This window comes from Bombyx mori, chromosome 11 (assembly GCF_030269925.1).
Source record: "Bombyx mori chromosome 11, ASM3026992v2".
NCBI lineage: Eukaryota > Metazoa > Arthropoda > Insecta > Lepidoptera > Bombycidae > Bombyx > Bombyx mori.
This window is the reverse complement of record NC_085117.1, coordinates 7,491,996-7,503,346: the sequence shown is the minus strand read 5'-3', so window position 1 is coordinate 7,503,346 and position 11,351 is coordinate 7,491,996. Positions and strand designations below refer to the sequence as shown.

General features: G+C 38.4%; 3 protein-coding genes across 3 annotated transcripts; 2 read left to right on the top strand and 1 right to left on the bottom strand.

Annotated features, from left to right (window-relative positions):
- The first annotated feature begins 634 nt into the window (after positions 1 to 634).
- On the top strand, positions 635 to 3,885 carry LOC101744047 (uncharacterized). Its single transcript, XM_004931629.4, has 2 exons — positions 635 to 919; positions 1,796 to 3,885. The coding sequence occupies exons 1-2, from the start codon at positions 828 to 830 to the stop codon at positions 3,876 to 3,878; spliced, it is 2,175 nt and encodes a 724-aa protein (XP_004931686.2). The 5' UTR covers positions 635 to 827; the 3' UTR covers positions 3,879 to 3,885.
- A 5-nt stretch (positions 3,886 to 3,890) lies between these two features.
- LOC101744191 (dynein axonemal assembly factor 4) lies at positions 3,891 to 6,121 on the bottom strand. Its single transcript, XM_004931552.5, has 3 exons — positions 5,288 to 6,121; positions 4,706 to 4,905; positions 3,891 to 4,274 (listed from the first exon to the last, which is right to left on the bottom strand). The coding sequence occupies exons 1-3, from the start codon at positions 6,117 to 6,119 to the stop codon at positions 4,041 to 4,043; spliced, it is 1,266 nt and encodes a 421-aa protein (XP_004931609.3). The 5' UTR covers positions 6,120 to 6,121; the 3' UTR covers positions 3,891 to 4,040.
- Positions 6,122 to 6,389: 268 nt separating this feature from the next.
- On the top strand, positions 6,390 to 11,171 carry LOC100526775 (phosphotriesterase-like protein). Its single transcript, NM_001199028.1, is given in 6 exon segments — positions 6,390 to 6,534; positions 6,756 to 7,007; positions 7,925 to 8,182; positions 9,229 to 9,393; positions 10,286 to 10,503; positions 10,899 to 11,171. Coding segments are annotated over 6 exon segments (1,053 nt in total). The 5' UTR covers positions 6,390 to 6,512; the 3' UTR covers positions 11,037 to 11,171.
- The last annotated feature ends 180 nt before the right edge of the window (positions 11,172 to 11,351 follow it).

Genomic DNA, 11,351 nt, shown 5'->3' with positions numbered 1-11,351 from the left:
GACTGCAATTATTTCCTTGTGATTATGTAACGATCTGAACTTTTTAGTGGTGGTAGGACCTCTTGTGAGTCCGCACGGGTAGGTACCACTGCCCCGCCTATTTCTGCCGTGAAGCAGTAATGCGTTTCGGTTTGAAGGATGGGGCAGCCGTTGTGACTATACTGAGACCTCAGAACTATATCTCAAGGTGTGTGGCGCATTTACGTTGTAGATGTCTATGGGCTCCAGTAACCACTTAACACCAGATGGGCTGTGCTGAGCTCGTCCAGACATCTAAGCAATAAAAAAAAAAAGGTCTCAGTCATAGATTATACACTTACTATAATTGATCCATCAATTCGCACTACGAACTCTAAATATTTCATTCGTGATTTATACCCGTTTTCTACTCAAGTCAAGGAGCCAGAGAAAATCAAAAACATTTTTCCATCGAAATAATGAACTAAATAGTCACGATCCGCGCTATTCTAAGTTGCCGTCACGTCGTCTGTGTAAACGTGGATGAAATAGTCAAATATCTCAAGCTAGTTATCACTTCAAACTGTGATCGACAATCCCAAAATGAACCTCTGAATGTATGGTTAAAGAATAATCGAGCGCATTTTTGCTAAATTCATGGCAATTCATGCCGTGCGAAGATTGAGAACTAAGCCTTTGTCTATATTCACAACTGTCAACAGTTAATCAATTTATGTGTCAATGTCAAAACAAATCCAAAGACATCGATCAGAATCACAATTTTTATTCTCAGTTTGCTATTTTATGATTATGAAATAAATTGTAATAATAGTACAGCGTGAACTGTAAAGGATAATAACAGAAAAAATATGGCCCTGTCGTTTTTTCGTACACATATAATAAGCAGACACGCTAGAAAACAGTTTTATCAAAATAAAAGGAATTCGGGATATGTCGTACTGTAAGTAAATTAAAAATTATCTAGATTTACTGAGAAATTTATTAAATAATACATAAAAAATATTACTGTTCATATAATAAGCTATCTTCTCGAAAAACAACTATTAAGCTTCAAAATTAGTATAGCTTATGATGTTCTCCATTACTTACTTCAAAAAAGAACACATGGGTGACTTTAAAATCTTTGCAATAAATATAAACAATATTTACCTAACGGCCTTCTCAATTAAATAAAAAAATCAAAATTAAAAGGTTAGGTACTGTGGATGAAATACACTACATAAAATTTTCAAGCAATTAAGCTTTTGTGTGGGGTCAAAATCTCATGGCCTGCCTGACTATTAAACGATTAAGAAGCCTATAGACACGTATATAAAAATGAAACACCACTGCCCACTTCAAAATTTAAGATCTGAGACTTAATTACATAGGAAGCTTATTTGCGTACTTGTTATCCTACATTTTAAACTGTAACTCATAACTGCTCTAAAATTGGGCAGAGGGTAGTCAAAAAAATGATAAATATTTTTTTCAATGAAATCTATCTACAATGACTACACAATTTTCTTCAATTTTCACCAGTAACAGCTTAATCTTGTGATAATCAAAAACCCAAATCAACCCAACTTCAACTTAAATTATTATTAGTTTGACTTGTGTGTAAAGAAACCTAAAAGTTGAGCTAAATTTTTGCTAAATAATAGATTAATTTGTACAATTACCACCCCAACCACATCTATGACCACAATAACTAATGTATTCAAATTTTCAAAAATAAGAAAGTGAAAATAGTAAATGCAACATTAAACTGTAAAACTAGTTTTAAATATTAAACAGTTCTTACAAACTCAAAAGGATTAATTTATTCACATTTCAGTATCCCAGAGATCGGAGAAGATGCAGATAAAAATACTCTCCTGTCTGAGAATGGTTTACCAGAGTTCAATGAAATGTCAATAGAAAAATGTATTGCAACAATTAGCAAACAAAGTCTAGAATATGAAAATGGAGTCCGACAAATTGAATATTCAGCACCAAATTGCAAGAATGCATTTGTTGAAATCTTCCAGCCTTTAGAAAAACTCGACACTCTTTTAGAATTAACTTGGGGAATGGCAAAGACTCTGTACCTGGGTAATAGCTCTCTCATGCCAACCAAATCTTACATACAGATACATGAACGAGCACACAACGCAAGATCAACTAAGTTTACGAGCATACCAATCTTCCAAGCGGCCGTCAATGAAAAGAACCGCCTTAAAAAACTCACAGATGAAGAACAGAGATTATTGGATAAATACATACTTGAAGGGAAACTTAATGGCTTGGATATCAAAGGTACAAAGAGGGAAAGGTTGAACAATATTCTGACATCGTTACAGAAGGAGAGGCAGATATTCCGTGAAAAAGTTAACACTGCAAACAAGTTGTTCACAACTGATATTAGAAATGCAGAGCTTATTAGACAGTTCCCGGAAAGCTTGGTTAAAGCTATGACAGTTGGCAATGATCCTGAAAGAGGTCCCTGGAAGATGACCCTACAATCCCATATTTATGAACCATTCATGCAGTATTGCCCAGATCGGAACCTACGCTGGAATGCCTGGCAAGCTCATGTTCAGAGATGCTCCAATTATGTGAGTAAGGAAATCGAAACTGCAACCAATTTAGACAATATCAGAAGTTATAGAATGGAGCAAGCAAATATATTAGGCTATGAAACATATGCTGATATGAGCATGGAAACAAAGATGGCTGGTTCTGTTGACAATGTCAATTATATACTAGATAGTTTACTCGACAGTGCACGATCTATGCAAGATGCTGAAATAGAGCTACTACAGCGCTACGCGAAAGAAAGAGGCTTTGATTCGAAACTTGAATGGTGGGATATTCCATACTGGCAACGGAAACAAAAATGGTCCCTTTATGGCTTCGATGAAGAGAAGATAAGAGAATATTTCCCACTACCACGAGTTATAACGAGCCTATTCAATTTATGTAGTACACTGTTCAAAATCGAAATTGTTGAAAGAACGGGTCAGGTCCATACGTGGCACAAGGATGTTAAGTTTTATGATATTTATGATGATTCAAGTAATACACCAATAGCTGGGTTTTACCTGGATCCTTACGCACGGCAGGACCAAAAGATTCGCGTCTATGACGATGCGGGCTGGCACATTTCAATACGAAACAAATGTACATCAATGTCAACACTGCCTCTGTCTGCACTGATTTTCAATTTCCAAGCACCCGCTGAAGGAAAACCGTCCTTATTGTCTTTCAATGAAGTTGGAGTGCTGTTCCAAAGATTTGGTCATTCATTAAGGCATTTACTCACAAAGGCAAACTATTCTGAAGTAGCCGGATTGTCTAATGTCGAGTGGGATGCGGCGGAAGTCTGCGGGCAGGTTATGTCACATTGGCTTTATGATCCGCACACGATCAGAGCTGTCAGTGGTCATTACAATACAGACGAACCTCTCCCCGAAGACATAGTGAAAAATCTTCAAAACATCCGGAGTCACATGGCCGGTTTCAATCTGTCCAGGGAACTGTACTTCTCGAAACTCGACATAGAATTGCATTCACGGAAGGACTTCTGGAGGGACATAGTCCGAGAGCTGTGGCCGAAATACAACGCGTTGCCGTTCGACAAATACGATTCCCATCCGTTATCGTTCACGAAGATATTCAGCGAAGAGTGGGCGGCCGCGTACTACTGCCGATTGTGGTCGAAAATGATCGCCGCCGATATTTACAGTGCCTTTGAAGAGGCTAGGAAGGCCGACCAGGACGTTTTGGCTGTCGGCAAACGTTACAAGGACACGTTTTTGGCTGTCGGCGGGAGCTGCCATCCCAGCGAAGTGTTCAGGAGGTTCCGCGGACGAGATCCCTCGCCACACGCACTACTTAAAAACCTTGGCTTACCCAAAACGAAAGTATTAGAGGAATAAAACGAAAGAGCATTTAAAATTAGAAATGTAATTGTATTGTAAACTTTATTCCTAGTAATTAATAATTATACGATGGTTTTTTTTTGCAAAAAATTGTTTCATTTACCTTCCGAATTGAAAGTCTGGAAATTTCAGATCCTTAATAAATAGAAAAAATTAGTTTCAATCGGAATCCGGATTTTGTTCCCAAGCTCTTTCCATATCGTAAATATCCTTCTTAATTTTTTGGTCATCGGGTATCAATCTACTGGCCGCCTTCATTTCCTCAATGGCTTTGTTCAGATAGCCGAGCCTGGCCAGAGCCGCGGCCCTTCTCGCGATGCATCTAGCTCGACTCTTACGGTTCCCTTCACACGCCGGCTTCAGGAGGTCTAACGCTGTGGAGCAGTCGTTTACCTGCGAGAGACAATAGTAAAAGAATACGTACTTTAATAAAATAGAATATCATCGATGTAATTGGAGTCAATTTATTATTAAAGATAATTGGAAAACGACTGGTCAGATCTTAATAAAATAAGACCACATGAGTAGCATCAACTTTCAAAATAAAAAGGGATCACCAAAGTCGGTTCACCTTTTCCCTGGTAGTAAGACATCTTATGAGTTGGCACGCGTAGGTACCACCTACCAGCTTTCGCTGTAACGCAGTAATTCGTTTCGGTTTGAAAGCCGTTATATTGTTAAGACTGAAATTATAGAACTCTTGTTTCAAAATGAATCTCCTTCTTTTTTGATGACTGTTGAAATTGACTACACAAGCTCCATTTGTACTAAATATGTAATAACAAATTGAGAAGTGATAAAAGTTTAATTGTACGGAAACTTACGCATTTATTAAAATTTCCGAGGGCGAAATGCGTTGCAGCCCTGTTCGAATACAAACTGGGCAACTTCGCGGACAACTTTATGCCATGAGTGTACGCACTGATTGCTCCCAAAAAGTTACCGTTGCGGAAGAATTCGTCTCCCTTCTCTTTGCACCACTGAGGGTCCTGTTCCTCTGGCCTTAAGTCTTCCGATACGAAACCTTTTAATGCAAAACAATAGATGAGAATAAAACAAAGATGAGGTTTGTGGATCTAAAGCCTATTTAGCGATAGGAAAGTGAATACAATAAAATGTTCAAATTTTTAACGTACATTTCATAGATCGGAAAAAGCCAATTTATTTCTTTACTTGAAATTTTACCGTATGACTTCATAACAATAATTTTGTGAATTCGTTTATTTATTAAACAATTTAGTTTACATTTCCTAATAGGTTATTTAATTTTAACAGCTGCTGAAGATGAAATTTAACATGACAAAAAATATAGATGAATTGTCTGTATATGAAAATAGTCGGAGTGAAAGTGAGAGAAAAATATCAAAAAACTTGAAACTAAGGAAAGAATCGTAATTAGTACACACCCGTAGCTCTACGAGCCATGGTGATGTTCTTCAACCAAGTCTGCTCTTCCTCTGCTGTGGATTCTCTGCTCGGTGTTGGAAATGATCTGGGTGTGTGAGTTATTTCCAAGTGCGCGGTTTGCCTCAATTTCGGTAAAACTCTAGTTGCTGCTTCTTTCTTCTTTTTTTCTACAAATTCCGACTTCACAGGTGTCTTCAGAGGTGTTCTTGGGGTTGTAGCTTGGGGTCGCACTTTTGATTGTGCTTTTTCTGTACTTATTTTTACTTTTACAGGCTCATTCTCTGACATTTCGGTAATTTTAACACCGCTTTCATTTACATCATAATCATTCTTGTTTGTCTGTTGTCTCCACTCTTCCAAAGCATTCATAGCTTGATATCTCTCGTGATCTCTTCTAGAATCCATCAGAGCATGTTGTTTTGTATCTAAATCCATAGCTCTTTGTACTGTAAACCTGTCTAATTGACTTTTTTTAATAGATCTGTTTTCCGCATCTTCTTTTGCCCTTTCTTGGCTCTTTTTATAAACTTCATCCCTTAGAACCTTTTTTTCTTCTTTACTCAAATTCTTTTCTAGACCATCCCACTGTTCTTCATTGTTTTTTAACAAATCCAAAGTAATTTCGTCGTCATTAATAATACATTTACTTTTGCTTATGTTAACATCGTATCGTAGGAAGACTTCGAAAAGAAATGGTTTAAAATGCGCTTTTATGTAAGAGTCCGTGGTAAACAAATCTACTTTATCATGTTTCCCCGGATTTAATGGGATCCTAATATGAACTGTAGTTTCAGTTTGCGTCCAAGTAAAATCTTTAACAATTATCGGCATATTTAAACCACAATAATGTTAGTATTACAACTAAAGGTTAGTGTTTGTTATACAGTCAAAACTGTTCAATATAATGAAATATTTGTGTCGTAGTCATGGTAATTTCATTTGAAAAACGGCGCCATACTAAAATTAGTTTTCATTGAAGGTCGAATGTAGAGCGGCAGATAATATACAACGCGTTTTATACACAATAACAGCAGGACGGTAACATTATACAGTTTTGTGCTGTTTTTTATTCTATTTGAATAAATTCACTTGTTTATTTACAGTACCGATAAACACCTCGCGATAAGTGTGAACATTAAATATTTCTTTATTTTCGAGTTGATAAGGATTTCCAATTAGAGTTTTTAAGGTTGCTTCGACTTGTATTAAGTGTTATTGAATAAAATGACTTCAAAAGTAGAAACTGGTAAGTAAATTTTGATTAATATACGTTTTTATAGCTAATGTTTGCGTAAAACAAAAATGCAATTTTTTATCAGAAGCGATTGCCTACATGTAATTTGATTAAGTTCCATAACTATTACAGATTTTCACTGTGTCTAAAACTCTATTTACCAGAAGTTATTTTTATGATTCAAATCCAAAAGAGTGAAAGATGCATTTAATTGTTATTTACGGTCATTTTAGTGTTGGGGCCGGTGCCGATAAGTGTCTTGGGTCGAACTTTAACCCACGAGCATCTAGCGATGACCTTCACCCACTTCTACAGAGAGCCACCAAAGCAAATTGTCGATGTATTCGAGAACCCCTTTTGTCTGGAAAAATCTGGATTTCTAAGACAATTCCCTTACAGTTCTAAGGGTAATTTGGTATTGAATGATCAGGCCGCGAAGGAGGCAGTTGTAAATGATGTTATAGCGTACAAGAAGTTCGGTGGAGGTGAGTGTTCGTTGTACTGAAAATAACATATACATCATTAAGAGCAATTTAATTATTGTTACTTGATCGAAGTTTCTTATGGGACGATGCGGAGGGGTACCCTAACCGGGAAAAACGTCCGTAACGTAAGATTTTTTCTATTTAGTTTGTTATCAACAGATGTCGCTGCACGTGAATTCAACAATTCGCATTCCAAAAATATATTGCTTAAAGGGGTGGACGAACTTCCGTGCTACCTGGTGTTGTTAACTGGTTACCGGAACCCATAGACATCTACACCGTAAATGCCGCCACCCACCTTGAGCTATGAGTTCTAAGATCTCAATATTTACAACTGCTGCCCCACCCTTCAAACAGAAACACATTACTGATTCACGGCAGAAATAGGCAGGGCGGTGGTACCTACCCGTACCGACTTACAAGAGGTCCTCACCAGTAATTACGCAAATTATAATTTTGGCTGGTTTTGATTTTTATTACACGATGTTATTCCTTCACCGTGGAAGTCAATATTGAACATTTATTAACACATATAATGCCTCGTCAGCCACATATGGCTGACATTTTTCTAACCAACTAAGCCAAATGTGGCTGACAGAACAGACCGGTTTTCAGTGAGATTTAGGCGTCGTCGTCCACCTTTTTCGTATAAAATTGTAGGTATGTCGTATGGCTGACAAGGCCTGATAATTTGTAGCTTAACTGATGGCACCGCAACTTTTACTAACACTTTGAAAAATTTTATGCTTTTAAGTACGGATTTCATTAGAAAAATTGGTACCTACCTGCCGGATTCGAATACCATTGCATCGCTAGATACGAATGCACCGGACGTCTTATCCTTTAGGCTATGACGACTTCAATTACGTAATTCCACGCATTCATCACCAAATTATTTAAATATGGATCGTCTCCAGGTACAATAGTGGAAAATTCGACGGTCGGTCTTGATCGGGATGTAAACTTTTACAAGTTGGTATCGGAAAAGAGCGACGTAAACATAGTCGCGGGCACCGGCTTCTATGTCGAGGACGTTCAAGCTAAGGCCAACCTTAGCAAAACAACGGAACAAATGTATCATCACATGCTGACTGAACTCACAACAGGGTTTCTTGAGGAACCTAGTGTGAAGGCTGGGTTCATGGGAGAAATAGCCAGTGTTTGGCCATTAAGAGGTTGGTAAATTCTTATAATACCTAATAATAATATTTGGGAGTCGCTATACCATTTATAATGTTTTTATTTATTTTTCATTGCATGCATGCAGATAGACGGACGAGCTCACGGCCCACCTGGTGTTGAATGGTTACCGGAGCCCACAGACATCTACAACGTAAAGGCCGCCGCCTACCTTGAGATATGAGTTCTAAAGTCTCAGTACAGTTACAACAGTTGCCCCGCCCTTCAAAACGAAACGCTTTACTGCTACACGGCAAAAATAAGCAGAGTGGTGGTACCTAACCGTGCGGACTTTCAAGAGGTCCTACCACCAGTAATTACGCAAATTATAATTTTGCGCGTTTGATTTTCATAACACGATGCTATTCCTTCACCGTGGAAGTCAATCGTGAACATTCTTAAGTAAATATTTCAGTAGAAAAATTGATACCCGCCTGTGGAATTCGAACACTGGCGCATTGCAAGATACGAATGCACCGGACGTCTTATCCTTTAGGCCACAACGACTTCCTGTGGAACGAAATGAAGTTTATTCGAATAATGAGAAACTTTTTATTTGTACTAGCCGGTTACATGAGCTCACTGCTCACTTGGTGTTATTATCGGAACCTATAGGTAACACAACGTGAGTAAGACCATCAGAACGGGATTGCTTCCCAGCAGAAATGGCTACGTTTGTGGATCTGGTCGTTGTGAATCATATTGCCTATTTCTTTGCATTGCCTTGCCTGTTTCTGCCGTGAAGCAGTAATGCGTTTCCATTTGAAGGGTGGGGCAACCGTTGTAACTATACTGAGACCTTAGAACTTATATCTCAAGGTGGGTGGCGCTTTTACGTTATAGATGTCTGTGGGCTCCAGTAACCACTTAACATCAGGTGGGCTGTGAGCTCGTCCACCCATCTAAGCAATAAAAAATATATATATTCATAATCATATTTTAAATACGCTTTTTAACTTTAACTTAATTCCTGACAAGAGAATTTCAGTTTGACTAATCGTTTACGAAAAAGAAATACGAAAGACGGTTTTTCTCTTCATAGAGTTTGAACGTAGAGCCATCGTAGCTGCCGGTGAGCTGCAGCCGCAAGTCGGCTGCGGTGTCAGTTTCCATCCTCACCGCGCCATCGAAGCTCCATTTGAAATCATTCGTCTGTACCTTGAGGCCGGAGGAAGCAAGGATAAAGTTGTCATGTCGCATTTAGACCGTAAGTCGTCGTTACCTGGACTTCGTTTGAATAAGTAATGTTAAATGTGAACACGTGTACATCTTAAAGCATTCAAATAAATAAATGTTGTGTGGGACGGTCACCTACCAAACGGACCGACGACGAGTGCTCTGAGAAATTGTTCGAGATGATGCCATCATTTAGTTTTTATCATCGCACCGCCCGCCACCGGAGTAGAGTTCATCCATACTACCTGGAGCCGCTGCTTTCATCCATAGTGCGTTTCCAGAGATCTTTTTTGCCACGTACCATCCGGCTTTGGAATGAGCTCTCCTCCACGGTATTTCCCGAGCGCTATGACATGTCCTTCTTCAAAAGAGGCTTGTGGAGAGTACTTAACGGTAGGCAGCGGCTTGACTCTGTCCCTGGCATTGCTGAAGTCCATGAGAGACGGTGATCACTCACCATCAGGTGGGCCGTATGCTAGGGCAAGGGCAATAAAATAAAAGACCTGGAGGTCGATTGGACAGGCTTATGTTCAGTAGTGGACAGCTGTAGGCGGAGATAATGATGATTATGATATGCTGAGAAGAAATTCTATACAATTCAATAAAAAAATTCAGTATATTCTCTAATAGCTTGTGGCGAGTAAAAAGGCCGTTACTCATTTGGAAGAAGTCAAAAAAGAACAACAATAATAAAATGAGAGCAGAAAACAATTTAAAAAAGGCTTTTATAAATCTGATTGAAACGTTAATTTTAAAATTATATAGATAAGCGTGTTTCATAAAAAATACCCTGCATAAAAGGTCTATAATCACCACAAACTACTGCCAAATTTTATGCCCTAAGCCGAATCTGTAAGACGGTTTATTTGAATTATCAATTTATGAATTCTTAATACTTTTTTCTTGTAATAACATATTTTCAGGAACCCTACTTGAAGACGACAAATTACTAGAATTCTCTGAGCTCGGTACTTACTGCCAGTTCGATCTGTTTGGCGTGGAAGTCTCATTCTACCAGTTAAACCCGGCGGCTGACATGCCATCAGACGGGCAGCGGATTGATAAAATCAAATTGTTGATCGACGATGGGAAATCTGATAAAGTGTTAATGTCCCACGACATTCACACTAAACATAGATTGGTAAGCCTATATTGGTTCTAAGCAGGGTACTGTTTCCTGACACCATTATTGAACTGCGCGCAATGTAACACACTTCTCATCGAACCCGTCGCTTACCCGTAACCCGTCGAACCATCCCTTGCGACGAAGGGTTCGCCGAGTAAATTAACCTACAGACACAGCCCACTGAGTTTCCATATATATTACATTATATTCTTTTGCTTTGAAATAACGGAATAAAGTGTGTCGAGTTGAAAATTTTATACACATTTGGCGCTATTTTTGACATTACACCACTTGCTACGGTGGCGCCGCTCTGGTTGGTCGCTTTTCAACGGACACTTTTTCATACAGGGAGTGTGCTCTTTGCGTCTACCCTCAATATAATCTAAGTAATCAAAATAAATATTTCACAGACGGCATTCGGTGGCCACGGCTACGCTCACATCATAAACACAGTGCTGCCGAAAATGGCGCTCAAAGGAATATCTCAAGATACCATAGACAGGATTACTATAGACAATCCAGCAAGATGGTTGGCCACTAACATTTAGGAGTTTCTCATTGGGAAACAATTTTAAACAATATTTTACACAAATTGACGGTAACTACTTGTATAGACTTGAATCGTTAAATGCCAAAGTAGAATATCAATATACTGACATAATAAATTATAACTTTGTTCAAAATAAAAAGCCTACTTTTTTGTGTCCACTTAACTCCCAAAAACATGTTGAAATGTGTTAATAGTATGGTAATAATATGGTCCACCTATTCTGGTGTGTGGTCATCCTCACTTATAGCACCAGAAGACAAACGGATGCCTTTATTACACCAATCGTTTTGAAGAGTTTTTTTTTATGTAATAT